Here is a 16,326-nt window from a genome sequence, read left to right as displayed (position 1 = left end):
ACAGTTTTGGTCTCAGAGTCCTGCCCAGTACTGAGGGGAAAAAAAAAATCCCAAACCAATTAAGGGAAGAAAAATTAAGCAGAGAGCAATTCGGGAAAACCTGGCTGTGTCAGGCTGTTCCTCCCCGTGCCCCTGGAGCTGTGCCAAGGAGCGGCTGGGGGGTGGTGGCAGCAGTGACAGTGACAAGTAGGGCAGCTGCAGAGAGAGGAGCAGCGGGATCGCCCTGACAGCACCATGAGGGGTTTCCAGAGGGGCTCCCAGCTCCTGGCAGCTGCACTTCGGATCAGCCGGGTCCCCCAGGCACAGCTCCGCTCCCACCCCCCTGAGCACCCACTCTCCGCCGGTGTGAGTATTCTGGGGGGGCTGAAAAAGTGGGAACAGCCCAGTTGAAAGGGCCCAAACCCTCTGTGTCAGGGCCAAATTATTTTGGAAGGGGGTGGAAGCAAAAGTGGGGGGGGGAGGAAAAGAAGGAATATGCCCTCAGGCTCCAGCCCACACCCCCATGGTGTCCATGCCCTGCTCCCCACCTCTGGCTCCTGCTTCTGTTTGGTTTTGTCCTTTCAGGCCTTGCTTTAACCTTTGGGGTTTGGGGGACCCCTGCAGCCCAGGGCAAGGGGCAGCAGGGACGCTGGTGGTCCCTCAGACACAGACCCTGTCCCCCTATCCTGGGACAGTCATTCCAAAGGGGGTGTCCCCACGGGCAAGGACAGGGTATGCTGTCAGCACAGAGCCCAAAGTCCCTCTGACGCTCCCCCTGTGGGGACCGTCCCCCCAAACCAGACCCTCCCAGGCTGGGTGAAACAAACTGGGAAAAAGGAGCTTTCCACCAAAATCCTGCCTGGTTCCCCCTCCGCCCCTTTTTTGGGGGTTTTCCCTCTGCTGCCTTTGAAGGGTCTTCAACAAAGGAGCTGCAGGTGCCTGGAGAGGCTTTTTTCAGGCAAATAAATCAAAGAAAGGCACCAGTGTGGGGGGTTAATGCTGTCCTGGTTGCACTGGGGAAACAAGGGGCTGCTGCCAGCTGCAATTCCCATCCCAAAGTCATCTGAAAGTCAGAACACTGCAGGCCGTGGCCACAGCCTCAAGGTCATGCACTGCTCCAGCGTCCCAGAGAAACAACAAACCTGGAGAGCACCAGCTGGATCCACTGCCAGTGGGAACAGCTCTGCTCCCCAAACCTCCCTCCACAGCCCCAGGGTGGGTCCAAGGGACTGGGAAGAGCACAGGGAAGCGAGCTGGGCGTGTGGTGTTGGATGGCAGCATCCCGAGAGCCCCGTGTGCCATGGCTCTGGCGCTGCCATCCCACTGATTCCTGCTCCTTGTCTCCCTCAGGAACAAGCCATCGCCCTCGCCATGATGTTCTCGTCCTTCCTGCTGCCCACAGCCTGGGTCCTGGCCAACATATACAACTACAGGAGCAGGCCAGAGTGAGGAGTGGCAGGAGCAGCCTGCTCCCTGCTGAGAGAATCCCGAGGGAAGAGGCCTCGAGACAGAGCCTCGCTGGGATGGAACCCCCCGAGCCTGCTCATTAAAATCCACATTTGCATTCAACAATGGCTCCTTGGGTTTGCTCCATCCATGGGGGTGTCCGTAGGGAATGATCCAGATCTCTGCCCGCTGTCCTGATGGCAGGATTCCCTCAGGGGCCGGCAGCAGGTTCCAATGGGAAGCCACATTCCCTCGGGAGCCTCTGACACCTGCAGGGCTGGTGCACCCTGTCACCTCTCCTAGCACAAGCAAGGAAGCCATTCCAAGGTAAATTCCTGGCAGGAAAACAGTCAAAGGCTGGAAGTGACATTAAAAGGGTGCCACACCTGCCCACTACTCTCCTTGAAGGAAGGGCCTCTCCACTGACCACATCCCAAATTACCTGTGCCAGGGAAACAGCCAGCACAGGGAAGGTTTGGGTAGTGAGGGGTATATCCAGGTATCCTGGAAAAACCTCTGGAGCTGTCACAGTTCCGCAGATCTGACCCTCATTCCCAGGAGCAACTCAGAGCTTCACAGCCAGGAGAGCGCTCCCACAGCACGGGAACTGTCGGAATGCTCCTGGGAGAAGCTGTTACTGCTTCCCACAGTGACATTCCGGGTTTTGGATACTGATCTCAAGCCCCACAGGTCAATTACTCCAGTGGTTTCCTTTATTCCCTAAAGCGTAGTGACAGCCATGGGAGTGAGGGTGGGAGCTGACACGGCACAGGGAAGGAGACTGCTCCTTTAAGCCTTCTCCTGTACTCGGCTATGAAATAAAGGGAATATTTTCCTGATCACAGCATTTACTTCTTCCACGTGTTCTCCTGAAGTCAGCAAAAGTGGCACCAGGAATAAGCCCTGGAAGACAGGATGCAGCAGGAATTGGGAAAAGCAAACCCACTGGCTGGGCAGGGAAGAGGCAGGCACTGGGCACTGAAGAACCCCCATCCAGGAGGGAATTTCAGCCAGAAGGGCCTGGAGAGCATCAGGAGGGTGAGCAGGTAAAGATGCCAGCAATTCCACTTTGTCCTGTCTTCCGAAGTTTGTCTCCCTTGTGTGAGGTATCTCTGCACTCTGGGAGTCTGGCATCAGCCACATGCTCCCTTCCTTTCTCCTGCTGGATTTACACCCTCAGTCAAGACAGGAAAAATACAAAAATTCCAGCAGTGCCATTTACTAATGACACCAGAGAACCAAAGTGGTGAGGAAAGCTCCTGAATCCCAGCAGTGGCAAGGCCTGACCGTGGAAACACATTTTTAAAGGAATTAGCAGCAGCTCAGCTGCCAGGGATGGAGACAACACAAAATTCCCAAAAAGGGAAGGCAGAGACGTTTATTCCGCAATGCCACTGCACCTCACCTGAGCAGGAAGCGCTGGTGAAAGACAACCACCCCCTCAAGTGTATGGACACACCCACTAACCAGGAATCCCGGGAAAACCCTTGGATGGAGCAAACACTCCCTCTGCTGCAGATGAGGAGGGGTAGGGAGAAGCGGGGCCAGGGGAGGAATAGGATTTGGGGAAGATGGTTTGGGGAATGCTGCCTCAGGCTGCTGCAGGGGCCGGGGGAGAGGGCAGCGGGACAGGCTGTGTCCCCTAAGGCCAAGACCCCTTGGATCCTGCACTAGGATCCCACCCTCCAGCAGCAGCAGGAGGCAGGAGGGATCAGGAGCGATCCATCCCCCAAGGAGGGAGCTCTGGGATCAGGGATCAGAGCCACTTGTGCCAGCAGAGGGAAAGCTTGGCTCGAGCACCAAAGGGTCACACAGCAAAAGGCCATGTCCTCGTCCTCCTGCTCACCACATCCCAGGCTGCACCCACTCTGCCCACCCACCCCTCCATGGATTCAGTGCAGTCAGTGGTCTGAGTGCTGCCGGCCTCAGGAGCAGCAGGAATCACTCTCTCCTCTATGTCAGGATGTCGTGGGCTTGGTGCTCCACCAGCATCTCCATACTCCGCACATCCGTGCACCAGAACTCCAGGCGATCCTTCATCCCCTTGATCTGCAAGGCAAGGCCACAGGGACAGAGTGCCTCAGCTCCTGGCAATGCCCACAGGTTCCTTCTCACACCTGAGAGCTCAAACCGCTTCTCAAAGCCCTACACACTGAAAAAAGGGAGATGTACCACCCATGGAAGCGTTCCACGCCAGGTTGGATGGGGCTTGGAGCAACCTGGGATAGTGGAATGTGTCCCTGCCCATGGCAGGGGCATGGCACTGGATGAGCTTTAAGGTCACTCCCAACCCAAACCATCCTGGGATTCTGGGATTAACAGCTTCTACCAGCAAATCAGCAAGGGTTAAACTGAAATGCACCAAAGGAATCATCTGTAGCTGGAATTCCAGGCACTCATTTTTGGGTTTCAAGGTAAAGACACCCTGCAGTCTCCTTAAGTGTTACAAAGATGAACTTGAGAAGTTCAACAGCTCCAATACCATCCTGAACTTCTTTCTTCCCAAGAGGAATGTGCCTCCTACATCCCCAAAACTCCCAGAGGTTGTTTCATTCATTTAGGAATGAGGCCTGGATCCTTCTGGAAAACACAGCCATGGCTTCAGTGTTCCATGATGTTTGTGCAGCTTCCACAGGGGACATGCCAGCCCTGTCCTGTCCCACCTCCTGGAAGGTTTCTGGGTGAAACACCCCAGGGCCAAAGCCAAGCCCCCAAGGAGGCTCATTCCCAGGCTATGAGTCATCCCAGCTCCAGTGTCACTCCCAGGTCACCTCACCCTGGCCCATCTGGAGCTGGTGGCCCTTACCTGCTGCAGGTCCAGCACCCGTGGCTGCACCCATGTCATGTGCACCCTCTTGTCCACCTCATCGATGCTGCCCTTCACCAGCCCCACTGAGAGCGCCTTCATCACCAGCAGCTCCACCTGGGAACACAGATAATCCTGGGAAATGACCCAGATCACCGTTTTCTCCCTGAGAGGAATAAAACTTGGCATATTCACATGAGATCCCCTGAGAAACCAGGGCTGCAGCTCTCACACCTGTCCCCTTTCAGGTAGCTGCCTTGAGACTCAGGACTTCAACACAGAGGAGTTCTTCTCCCTAAAACTGGATTTTAGGGTTTTCTAGTTTTTTTAGTTCTTTCTCCCTAAAACTAGATTTATTTTCTTTTCTCTGAAATCCACGGAAGAACAAGGCAATTGGAAAAAGCCAAGAGCCCAATTGTTCCCAAGAAGCAGGTGGGAGTTGGTCTCTTCTCCCAGGGACCAAGTGACAGGACAAGAGGAAAAGGCCTCAAGCTGCATCAGGGGAGGTTCAGGTTGAACATCAAGAATTTCTTCATGGGAATGGCTGTCAGGCCATGGAAAGGGCTGCCCAGGGAGATGCTGAAGTCCCCATCCCTGGAAGTGTCCAAGGAATGACTGCATGTGGAACTCAGTGCTCTGGGCACAGGTTGGACTTGGTGATCTTGGAGGTATTTTCCAGCCTAAATGATTCTGGGATTCTGTGTGGTTCAGGTCCATTCAGGCAGTCTCAGAGCTCCAGAACCTGGACATTACCAAGGGTGTCTAACCCCAAACTCACCTCGTTGACGGTGACTTTGGCACTCTTGGCAATCTCCTCGAAGGTCAGCTGGCGGTGGTTGGCCGGGCGGGTGAAAGTCATCTGGATCCAGGGAACAAACCAAAAACACAACCCCCACAGGGTTTTAGGGATTCCCACAGCTCACAGAGCCTCTCCCAGTCTGCCCTGCCCAGTCCCACACTGCACAGGCAACTGCATTTCTCATGTTTAACTCATCTCAAAAGAAGTCAAACAAGAATGATTTATACCAGTATAGTGTGGTGACAACAGAACCATCCAGTGACAGGAAGGGACTGTTTCAGGTTATCCACCAGGGAAAGGACTCTCACTCTTTGGGAAACAAAGATGTTTAACTGTGTTCTAAAAGTCTTATGTTGCACTGGAACATACTCCAGACACCATCCCTGAAGGGTTGCTCTCCCTCTCCTCCATATCACAGAACGGACACCTTCCACTATCCCAGGTTGCTCCAAGCCCCGTCCAACCTGGCCATGGACACTTCTGGGGACGGAGCAGCCACAGCTTCTCTGGGCAACCTGTGCCAGGGCCTCTCCACCCCCACAGGGAAGATACTCTTCCCAATATCCCACCTAACCTTCTGTCAGAGAAGCCATTCCCCCTGTGTCCTGGCACTCCATGCGAGAGCCCCCCTGGACCTAGGGACAAGCAGCCCAGCACAAGGTGTTTTGCTTCATGGCACCTGCCTGTGGCTCCATCTACAGGCAAAATCCACACTGAACTTCCTGTATCCAGGAGTTCCTGCAGGTGAGTGACCAGACACACTGAGCACATCCCAGCTCACCTCCATGAGACACAACAGCTGGATCTTCTGCAGCAGGAGTGCTTCGTTTGCAGCCAGGTCAGGCTGTGAGGGGAGAAAAGGCACCAAATCAGGTCAGGATTACATTTTCTCCCTATCCTGGGGCAGAACAACTTTACATACAGGAATAAATCCCTGTGAGGGTTCATTTAGGAGGAAGGAGGTTGCCACAGCCCACCCACCAGCCAGGAATGGTTCCAGAAAACAATCCAAGTGCCAGTGAACTCACAAATCCACTGCTATGTCAGTGATTCCTAGAGTAGCCAGTGCAGGTTAAGATCCAACATCACTGTTTTCCCTCACAATTCCCAGAACAGGAGGGAAAGCCACTGTTTTCCAACTGGAAGCACCCCAGAGGGAAGCCAAAAGAAAACTAATAATGTGTATCAAGATGGAATAACCACTCCTAGGCTCCAATCAGAATTGCACCAGTGCTCCAGAGCCAGGAATGAGGCAAAGGTGATTAAGAAAAAGACCACAGACAAGTGTCAGGTGGAAATCCCAAGCCTGGGCCTTCAGCAGACCCAGAGCCCTCACCTGCTGCCCCCAGGCTGACTTGAGGGCCTGGAAGGTCTCCACGTTGCCACTGTTGAAGGCGAAGAGGGTGTCAATGAGCCACTGCCGGTCTGTGCTGCGCAGGGACTCCAGCACGGGGTGCATCAGCTGCAGGGGACAGGCAGGGGGATGTCAGCAGGTGAAAACCAGCTCCTGGGGCTCCAGGGATGAAGGGGTGTGGCAGCACTTACCAGCTCCCCAAAGTTGTAGACGCCTTCTCCCAGCAGCCCAGCCAGCCCCAGGGTGAAGGCTCTCTCCTGCTGCTCTGATACTGGGAAAAAAAACCAGAACAAAAAGAATTTGGATTAAAAAAAGACCCAAGCCAAAACCACTATGGATAAAAAATACCCTAATCAAAAATAATTGGGATGAAAAAAAAGCCAAAAATAATTTGGATGAAGCACCACTTTGAGATCCATTGAGCCCTCTCTCACCTATGTGAAACTATTCCCAGCCCTCATCTTCCCCCGTGCCACCTGAAATTCGGGAGCCTGTAGTAACCTCAGCAGAAAAGGGCTGCTTTTTGAATCCAGAGTGAATATTTTGGGGAATTGGAACAAACTTGTCCTTCTGGCAGGGCATTCCCCCTTTTCCCCCAGTGCAACTCAGGAGCAGGTCCTCAGGGGCCACTCCTCAGTCCAGCCAGACCTTGGATCCACCACGCCACAACCAAAATGACAGGGAGGGAAAACCTCAGCCAGGGCACTTATTTGTGTTGGGGGGATGAAGCCAAGCGTGGAAAGTGGGATTTCCCCTGGAGAGGAGTTACCTGGCAGGTCCTTGACCTCGATGCAGCCCAGGAAGCGCAGCGCATCCTTGTAGTAGGCAGCGTGGTTCCCCACGGTCTGGTAGTACTTGCTGGAGAGGTCGTAGAAGCGGCTGTGCACTGATGTCACCCCAGGGAGGGTGTTCAGCATCTCCTCCACCTCCTCAATGGTCTCCTAGGAAGGAAAAGACCTGGCTCTTACAGCTCCCAGCTCGGAGGATGGCAGCCTTCCCAAGGGATCCCTGGTGACATCCTGGGCAAAGCCATCATCACTCCCACACCCTTCCCTGTGAGGGTGGAGAGGTGCTGGCACAGGCCCTGGAAGTGTCCAAGGCCAGGGTGGAGCAGCCTGATCTAGTGGAAGGTGGCCCTGCCCATGACTGGGTGATCTTCAAGATCCCTTCCAACCCAAACCATTCCAGGATTCCATCATCCAAACCCACCCCTCTGCAATTGCTCTAAGAGAACCAAAGCTGTGCTGCCTGAAAAATATAATTTCGGCTTTAAAAGATGATTTTAAAACCAGCCAAGGATGACAAATCCCATGTGTCTTGTTCAGGTAACACCTCCACAGGTCACTGTGAACAGCTCCCACATCCTGGTGAGCTCACAAGCCCCTCGGGGCCGGGAGCTGGGATAACCAAGGAATGTCACAGCACCCCAAAACTCCCCATCCCCAGGCCACCCCTCACCTTGGTGACCTGCAGGTCCCCGATGTTGAGCTTGAGGGCCCCGATGGCTGTTTTGCACAGGATCACGGCCTCATCGCTGCTCTTCACCTGCAGGGACACAGGGACCTGTTCAGACTGTCACCTGCAGCCAGGTGTGCTCCAGGGGCTGGACAAATGTCACCTGTGACCATATTCCATCCCTGTGGAAAAGTGCTGTTCTCCAGCACAGGTGACACATGCCAGTGACTCTTGGCCTGCCTGGAGACAAAACACACCAAGAACAACTTCCAACGTACCTTTTCCCGAGTCTTTTCCAGAAAAGTCAGGGCCACATTGGGATCTGGAGCAGAGGGAAAAACAGATTTAAATGAGCAGCTCTCATGAAGCTAAACCTCGCCTACCAAGACACCTTTTACAGGATTCCTGAAGGCTGGAATCTAAGTTTTCCATGGTGTACCCACCCTCAACCTGCAGCAGGTTCTGCCAGGTAAGCCAGCCTTTTCCTCACCAACCACCTCTGAAGGGAAGCTGTGGACTTCCTACTCCAGGGATTAACAATAACTTAAGCTTTTTAATCTTTTTAAGCCAGCACTTTCTCTTCCCCACACAGCAGAAGCAAAACGACTTCCCATCCAAGACTGCCCCGTCCCTGGCCGCATTCCAGAGGTAACAACAGGGCAGGGAAGAGGGGAGGACACGCACCTGTCATCTGCCGGACCACGTGCAGGATAATCTCCACCAGGGACAGGGGGTTCACCCTGCATGGAGCAGCTCAGAGTCAGCACGGGTCCCCCAAGCCCCCCAGGTGACCCCCAAGCCCACCCAAGCCCCCCCCAGGTGACTCCCAGTAACTCACCTGTGCTCAAACTCGCTGATGAAGTTCTCGTAGAGCTGCAGGGACAAGGACAGGGACACTCAGGGCAAAGAACACCCCGGTTCAGAGCTTCTCACCATATTTCCTCTCTATTCCAGCTCATTTGAACATTCCTGGAAATGCTGGACAGGGCTCTGAGCCAATTGGGCTAGTGGAAAGGGTGCCTTCCAGGGAGGGTGAAACATGATGATCCTCGAGGTCTCTTCCAACCCAGACCATTCCAGGATCCTATGATTTTTCCAGAAAATTGGGCATCCCATACAGAAATTCCAGCACTGTTCAGAACCCAGAACTGCTCATTTTATCTAATTCTAGCCCCACAGGCTTCTTCCAGTGAAAACCCATCCCACACTTCCAAACCTCTTGCCAAAGCATGGAATGAAAATAAAAAATAAAAAAAAAAATCCCCCTGCAACTCCCCAAAATAAAAATTTTAGATGAGTGAAGAATCACTTTGAAGCTTCTGAACCCGAGACATTTGATTTTAGCAGAATTTTCACACGGTCACCAGTGCAAACACCCCGGGAGCTGAACCCACCCTGGTCAGCAATTCTCCAAGAGAATTAGGAAAGAGAAAACCCACAGGCCGAGTTTTTCCTGGTACACATAAACAGCAAAGCTGGGAAGAGCGCGCTCACCTTGATGAGCCCATCTCCCTGGGCGAAGCAGGGGTCCTGCACGAAGTCCAGCACCTGCAGGGTGAGCTGGTGCCACAGCCTAGGGACACAGAACACCCCCGTGAGCCCAACAGCGCCGGACCGAGCCGAGCGCACGGTGCAGCGCCTGACGAGGGCGCGGATCGGGGGCGAACCGGGGGCTGGCACCCCCTGACAGGAACAAACACCGCCGGAGTCACCTCCCGGGCGACAAACGAGGCGGCTAAAGGGACGAGGGTCCAGCGGGGCCCCGCGAGGGCTCCTCAGCCGGGCGGGCCCGCCCGCGCTCGGCTCCGGGAGCCGGGGCGGGCGATCCCCCGCACCCCGTCCCCGCTCACTTCTTGTTGTAGAGCTCCTCGAGGCGGTGCCACACGGCGGCCTGGCCCGGCCCCGCGCTCTGGCTCTGCTGCAGGAAGCCCGGCACGTCCTTCATGGCGGCGGCGGGGGCCCGACGGGGGCGGGGGGGGGGCCGGGACGGGGCCGGACGGGACCGGAGCGAGGAGGCCGCGCCGCCCCCGCCGCGCGCACCCACTCCCGGCCGCGCGGGGCACGCCGGGTACCGTACCGCCCCGCGCCCGCCGCCGCCGCGCACTCGCTTCGCGCCGGTCCCGCGGCGCCCCGCGGTCACCGCGGCAACGCCTCCAACCCCCGGGCCTTCCCCCGTCGCCTCTCCTCGCGCCCGCACCGCCGGAACCGTCGGAGCGGCCCCGGGCGGGGTGAGCGGCGGCGGGTGGCGGGAGCGCGGGCGCGCGCGCTCGCGGCAGTGCGGTAGCGGCGATGGTGCGCGGGGCGCGGGCGCAGCTGGCGGCCGGGGGGCGCCGGGGGCGGGGGGAGCCCGGGGCCCCCCGGCCCGCCCCCAGCACCGCTCTGCTCCCTTGCAGCCTGGAGGAGCCTGTGGGAACGCGGGCCCTGCCATGGCGCCGGCGGCAGCGCGGCACGGGCCGCCCGCTGCGGCGGGGACGGGAAGGGGCTGGCCGGCGGCGGAGCCGGGAGGTAGGTAGGGAATGCCCGGCTGGGGGCTGGAGCATCCCTGCGGGAACGGGAGGACGGGAGTCGGTGTTGGGATGGGATGTGCTCCCGTGATGGGGGATGCCCCGTCGCCGTCTGAGCAGGGGCATCACCTTGTGAGGCAGGGCTGGCCTGGGAGCCTGGAGAGCAAGGCTCTGCCAGGGAAATCTCAGTGTTTTCCAAGACTCCGAGTTCAGCTCCCCAGGATCCTGGTCTCATAGGGCAGAGCCGAGTCCTTGTGACAGCAGGGAAAGGCAGTGTGGTGTCACGTCCCTGTGACAGCAGGGTAAGGCAGGGTCACATTCCTGGGAAAGCAGAGCTGTATCCCTCTGACAGCAAGGAAAGGCAGTGCAGGGGCACCTCCCTAGGAAGGCAAGTCACACATCCCAGGGAAGGCAGTGTTACATCTCTTGGAAGGCAGAGACAGCAGGCTAGGGCAGTGCAGTGTCACATCCCTGGGACAGCAGTGTCATGTCACTGCAAAGGAACTGGCACATCCCAAGGAAGGCAGAGCCCTGAGGCCTGGAGACACTTCCAGCTCTGTCCAAACTCCTCGGGCTTGCCAAGCTCTCCTGGCTCTCCCCGTGCCTGGTCTGGACTGTGCACAATGCCCTGCTCCAGCAGCTCTAATTTTCTGGGAGAAGCTGTTCCCTGCTGCTAATGACTGTTCCCGAACTGCTAATGACTGTTCCCAGATGATAATGGCTATTCCCAGCCCAGCTGGGCACAGGGCTCCGATTCCTTTGGACAAGGACACACAGAGCCCAAGGGGGGAACAGGGAAATGACAGTGTCTCTGCTCACCTGGGCAGGGTGACATGCCACCCTGAGAGAAACTTGTTGAACTCGGGACACAGCAGGGTCTCCCAGAGGAGTGTAAATCAACACTGAGACTGGTGATTCCTAGTGGGTGCAGCCTTGTGTCCATCCCTGTCCAAAAAAATCCTCTCACAGGAATACCGGTGATTTGGTGTCTTAGATTCACATAAGGCATTGCAGAGGGACACGTCTGCTCCGGGGTGTGGGTCAGACTAACAGCCAAGCCTTCTCCTAGTGAAGCCCGAGCACAATCCTGCCCAGAGAAGAGCTTTCTGTGGAATTTTGGGGTGATTTTCTCCCCCCTGAGCCAAAGTCACTGTTGGTTCTCTCAGTGCTGTGCTTCCCCCTGTGCCAAGCAGGATCCAAGGCTCCAGGCCCTTCTGTCTGAGTGCAGCTGCCAGAGGCATTTTGGGCAGGTGGGGAGGTGACAAGGGGAAACAGAAGCTCACCTTGAAGGACGTGGCTGAGCTGCTCCGGAAGAAGGAATGTCGGCGCGTGGTGGTGATGGCTGGCGCCGGGATCAGCACGCCCAGCGGCATCCCGGACTTCAGGTGATGTCTCCATCCTCTGTGTCCTTGGAGGGCTGAGGTCTTGTCCATGGAAATGATTAACATGGGATGGGGCTGCCCAGGGAGGTGGTGGAGTCACCATCCCTGGAGGTGTCCGGGGAACGGCCGGACATGGCACTCGGTGCTCTTGTGGACAGAGTGATGATGCATCACAGGTTGATGATCTTGCAGGTCTTTTCCAACCTCCTCGATCCTGGGATCCTGTCTCCAGCCCACTGCAGCCCCTCTCAGCTACCCCCTGTCCCCACAGGTCTCCCGGGAGCGGCCTGTACAACAACCTGGAGCAGTACGACATCCCCTACCCTGAGGCCATCTTTGAGCTGAGGTATTTCTTCATCAACCCCAAGCCCTTCTTCACCCTGGCCAAGGAGCTCTATCCCGGCAACTACCGCCCCAATTCCGCCCACTATTTCCTCCGGCTGCTGCACGACAAGGGGCTGCTCCTGCGCCTCTACACCCAGAACATCGACGGGCTGGAGAGAGGTGAGCACCCTCTTCCCATCTCCAGCAGCAGCACCAGGAGTTGAGGGGAGAAGCAGGATTGGGGAGATGCACACAGGGAGGCTCTGGCTCAGTCCTTTCCCACACACTGTATTCCAGTGGCTGGGATCCCTCCCGACAAGCTGGTGGAAGCCCATGGCACCTTTGCCACTGCCACCTGTATGGTGTGTCAGAGGAACTTCCCCGGAGAGGACTTCAGGGTGAGTGGGTTCAGCCGGGCATCAACACAATTAACACAAGGAAGCATTAATTATTATAGTAATGACAGATCCAAACCTGTTCTTTTGCCCTCGGGGACAAGAGGTTTATGGAGGGGACCGGGTTTGGGGTTGGGCGTTGCTCTGAGGACATGTGGTGGTTCTGAACCCCCTGTGACAGGCAGTTTTGGGGTCTCCCCCTTCAGGGAGATGTCATGGGGGACAGGATCCCTCGCTGCCCTGTGTGCACCGGAGTCGTCAAGCCTGACATCGTGTTCTTCGGGGAGCAGCTCCCGCAGCGCTTCCTCCTGCACCTCACAGACTTCCCCATGGCAGACCTGCTCTTCGTCATCGGGACATCCCTGGAGGTCTGGGAAAAAGGCACATGGAAAACAGGGCCTGAAGGGGAGAGAGGGCTTAGAGCAAGCGAGAAAATGGATTAGGGATGTGAAATTTGAGGTGGAGGATAAGAAATAGGGTGGAGGTGCTCTGAGGGACCCTCTGGTCTCCAGGTGGGCACCTGGAGAGCTGAGGACAGGCCACCAGGCAACTGGTGACACTGTGACCTCTTCAGAGCTGGGTCGGCTGAGCGGTTCCAAGCCGAGAGTGCCGCGAACTGGTGCCCCTGGATGGGGTGACTGTCCCTGTGCCCCTTCGGTCCCCCCCTCAGGTGGAGCCCTTTGCCAGCCTGGCTGGAGCCGTGCGGAGCTCCGTGCCCCGGGTCCTCATCAACCGGGAGCTCGTGGGCCCCTTCTCGTGGCAGCAGCGCCACAACGACGTGGCCCAGCTCGGGGACGTGGTCGGCGGCGTCGAGAAGCTGGTGGAGCTGCTGGGCTGGAACGACGAGATGCAAGCGCTGATCCAGAAGGAGAAAGAGAAGGTGGGAAGAGGCTCAGACCCCCAGCTCTCCCCTCAGCCCCTGCGTTCCCTGTGCTGGAGTTAATGCAGGGGAGTGGGTTTGTGCTTGCTGGGGTCACATTGCACAGAAAAGTGCAAAAAAAAACCAACCCAAACCTGAGTGCTGCTTCACAACCAATGTGCCAGGGCACAGCGCTGTGGGCTGAATGTGTCTGTGGCAGACATGGATCTGCCAGTCCCAGATGAACTAGGAACATGGAAAAGGACAGGATTTGGGCTGAAAGCAGTGACCCTCTCAGGGACTGAAAAGCTTCCAGTTACATCACCTGGTGTGTGATTTGTTCTCAGACAAGCTCTGTAGCTGGAGGTGCAGATTCCAGGAGGTGGGAGTAACCAGACAGGCCAGTAGTGCTGAGCCATGAGGCAGCAGAACCTCAGCACAAAACTGGGATGTTCCATAGGCAGCGCTCCCCTCGGCTGTGAGGGGCTGGAAACCCTCGCTCCCTACAGTCCCTTCATGGCTGTGCTTCCACTTCCAGAGGTTCCTCTGGAGCAATATGTAGGGAAGGGAGGCTCCAGTTGTGCTGAGACCCAACCAGTGCTGCTGTGGCCAGACAGGGAGTGGGGTTCCTGCACCGGCTCCACTTGGCAGTGATGAATCCTTAAACAGACATTTTTTCCCCACCATTCTCAAATCTGTAACCTTCTGGAAATTGCAGGGGAACAAGCTCATAATTACTTGGAGCTCAGTGCTGATGTTAATTACTACATTCCTTTAGACCACTGGGAGGTTTTTTCCACATTTGACATAAAACAGCAGTATTTTTTAGGCATACATTGTCCAAATGTGCTTCATAAAATCTGGCTTCAAGATTGCAATTGTAACATCCACGGTGTTCTTCCCTCAGATTATGCGGCAGGAATGAGTAGGAATTCTTAGTCTTTTTTCAGTACCAACATTTTGGGGACCAGCCAGCCAGCCCTTGGCTTGATGCTTGTGCTGCTCTGAATCCCTGAGGGATAATGCTGATGCAACTGTGATAGAGGAAAACCAGTTGCTTGGAGTAACCTGGACTAGTGGGAAGTGTCCCTGTCCGTGGCCAGGGGTGGGACTGGAAGAGCTTTAAGGCTGCTTCCAAGCCAAACCATCCTTGGATTCCAGGATTCTGTCAAACCTGTGGGCATGGTGCTGGGGCTGGAATGTTTGATGCTCCCTGGCAAACTCTGTGGTCTCTGTTTCCAGCTGGATGCCAAGGATAAGTAGAAAAGTGCTCCTGTCGCCCCTCAGCACGTCACTTGAGGACATCCAGCCATGAGTGTCACCAGCAAATGTCCGAGGGCCTGGGGGCTCATGCCAGTAAATCTGATGAACTCTGTGTCTCTAGTTGGCTGTTTGGATCTCCCTCCTTCTGAGCCATCCATCCCAGAGCCCCTCAGAGGCACTGGTTCCATGGAGCAGGAGCTGGAATACCATGAAGGTCAGGCCAGGACAGACTGGAGAGTATTTTCCAGCTCCCACTGGGCTGAGCATCCAGTTCCTGTCACAGCTCCTCCCCAGCCACTGTTCCCTTGGCTGTGATCCTCAGCTGCTGCAGGCTGTGTTTAGTCTTCCATGAAATCTCTGCTAATCAGGGGACAAGCCAGGAGCAGGAGGGCTGCCCTCCATTCCCATTCCAGCTCAAGCTGCCGGGGAATTTCTGAATCGCTGGAGGGTTAATTATTTAATAATAAAGAGAGATAATTCGTTTCTGGATATCACCTGAAGGTTTTTTTTGTAAAGTCACACCTTCTTCCCCACCACTGCTTCTTTCACCTGCTTTTTGATACCTTTTTTCTCCCTTTTCTCCCCTCACACAAGTGCCTTTCCGGGCGGTAGATGCCATCCTGGGGGGTGGCAGTGTCACAGGGCTGCCGCCACATCCTGCTCTGTCCCACACCTGCCACAACACAATGCAGAGCCTGGTGGCACATCCACACTGGAAATGGTGGGGACTTGATTTTTAACCATCCCCTGCTGCCCCCCAGAACAGAGTTCCATGATTCTATGAACACCTCCTCCCAAAACGCTCAGTGCCAAGCTCAGCCCCTGCTCCAGGGCATTCCAGGCCAGGCCTGGCAGCTGTTCTTAGGGATTTAAGCACTCTGGAAAATTGAAACAGTATCAGAACCAATTGCATTAAAAATAGCAGGCCCTCCCCCTTTTCCTTTTGTACAGAAAGCTTGGGAAAGCTTCAACAGCTGGGAAGGGATCAGGGATCTGTGTCTGCACACACAGAAGGGCAGTGGGAGTTGGTTTTGCTAGTTCAAAAAAAAAGATGCAATTGGCCTAAAAGCTCACACTGTGATAGAGCAGGGCTGTCCCAGCACAGCGTCCTGGAATGGCACTTGGGGGTCAGTCAGGAACTAAACAGGAAGGCAGAATCATCTAGGTTGGAAAAGACCTCCAAAATCATTACAGTCAAACCTGTGACTGATCCCCACCTTGTCACCAGCCCAGAGCACTGAGTGCCACATCCAGGCCTTCCCTGGACACCTCCAGAGATGGGGACTCCACCACTTCCCTGGGTAGCCCTTTCCAATGCCTCACATCCCTTTCCATGAGGAAATTCTTCCTGATGTTCAACCTGAACCACCCCTGCAGAGCTTGAGGCTGTTTCTGCTTGTCCCTTGTTCCCTGGGAGCTGCACCCTCCTGTCAGGGAGTTGTGGAGAGCCAGCAGGTCCCTCCTGAGCCTCCTTTACTCCAGACTGAGCCCCCTCAGCTCCTTGTGCTCCAGACCCTTCCCAGCTCCATTCCCTTCCTTGGTCATACTTCAGCCCCTCAATATCCTCCTTGCCACGAGGGGCCCAGAGCTGGACTCAAGGGGCCTCAGCAGTGGAAACTGGAAAAGCAAACAAAGCACCCCTCCAGCTCTTCACCTCCTAGACCACGTTCAGGAACACCCCCAGCTCCTAAGGACACATGAGCAGGAACACCTGGGATCCTCTGCCACAGGGGCAGGCGCTGGGATTTGCTTGCTCGGAG

General features: G+C 56.0%; 2 protein-coding genes and 1 long non-coding RNA gene across 3 annotated transcripts; 2 read left to right on the top strand and 1 right to left on the bottom strand.

The window, feature by feature from the left end:
- Nucleotides 1-100: 100 nt before the first annotated feature.
- LOC106628490 (uncharacterized) lies at nt 101-1,551 on the top strand. Its single transcript, XR_001331881.2, has 2 exons — nt 101-345; nt 1,330-1,551. It is a non-coding gene; the product is annotated as an uncharacterized LOC106628490 (long non-coding RNA).
- Nucleotides 1,552-2,777: 1,226 nt separating this feature from the next.
- On the bottom strand, nt 2,778-9,845 carry PSMD13 (proteasome 26S subunit, non-ATPase 13). Its single transcript, XM_005528985.3, has 13 exons — nt 9,690-9,845; nt 9,334-9,412; nt 8,678-8,712; nt 8,524-8,579; nt 8,118-8,161; nt 7,843-7,929; nt 7,154-7,325; nt 6,576-6,655; nt 6,367-6,492; nt 5,812-5,874; nt 5,010-5,090; nt 4,232-4,348; nt 2,778-3,474 (listed from the first exon to the last, which is right to left on the bottom strand). The coding sequence occupies exons 1-13, from the start codon at nt 9,782-9,784 to the stop codon at nt 3,379-3,381; spliced, it is 1,131 nt and encodes a 376-aa protein (XP_005529042.1). The 5' UTR covers nt 9,785-9,845; the 3' UTR covers nt 2,778-3,378.
- SIRT3 (sirtuin 3) lies at nt 9,783-15,055 on the top strand. Its single transcript, XM_005528986.3, has 9 exons — nt 9,783-9,797; nt 9,848-10,067; nt 10,233-10,344; nt 11,537-11,728; nt 11,997-12,229; nt 12,347-12,447; nt 12,651-12,812; nt 13,115-13,324; nt 14,546-15,055. Exons 1-9 carry the CDS (start codon nt 9,783-9,785, stop codon nt 14,564-14,566), a joined length of 1,266 nt encoding a protein of 421 aa, XP_005529043.2. The 3' UTR covers nt 14,567-15,055.
- The last annotated feature ends 1,271 nt before the right edge of the window (nt 15,056-16,326 follow it).

This window comes from Pseudopodoces humilis, chromosome 7 (assembly GCF_049639895.1).
Source record: "Pseudopodoces humilis isolate 2021_Gansu_Grassland_sample_001 chromosome 7, ASM4963989v1, whole genome shotgun sequence".
Classification (NCBI taxonomy): Eukaryota; Metazoa; Chordata; class Aves; order Passeriformes; family Paridae; genus Pseudopodoces; species Pseudopodoces humilis.
This window is presented reverse-complemented; position numbering and strand designations above follow the sequence as displayed.

Excerpts from the sequence above, each read along its gene's own strand:
- SIRT3 (XM_005528986.3), top strand. Across the intron at positions 10,068-10,232 it reads TCGGAGCGGCCCCGGGCGGG|CCTGGAGGAGCCTGTGGGAA; the intron begins GTGAGCGGCGGC and ends GCTCCCTTGCAG. Across the intron at positions 12,230-12,346 it reads CATCGACGGGCTGGAGAGAG|TGGCTGGGATCCCTCCCGAC; the intron begins GTGAGCACCCTC and ends ACTGTATTCCAG.
- PSMD13 (XM_005528985.3), bottom strand. The coding sequence starts at position 9,784 with ATGAAGGACGTGCCGGGCTTCCTGCAGCAGAGCCAGAGCGCGGGGCCG. Across the intron at positions 5,091-5,811 it reads AGCTGTTGTGTCTCATGGAG|ATGACTTTCACCCGCCCGGC; the intron begins GTGAGCTGGGAT and ends CCCTGGATCCAG. Across the intron at positions 3,475-4,231 it reads GGGTGCTGGACCTGCAGCAG|ATCAAGGGGATGAAGGATCG; the intron begins GTAAGGGCCACC and ends CTTGCCTTGCAG.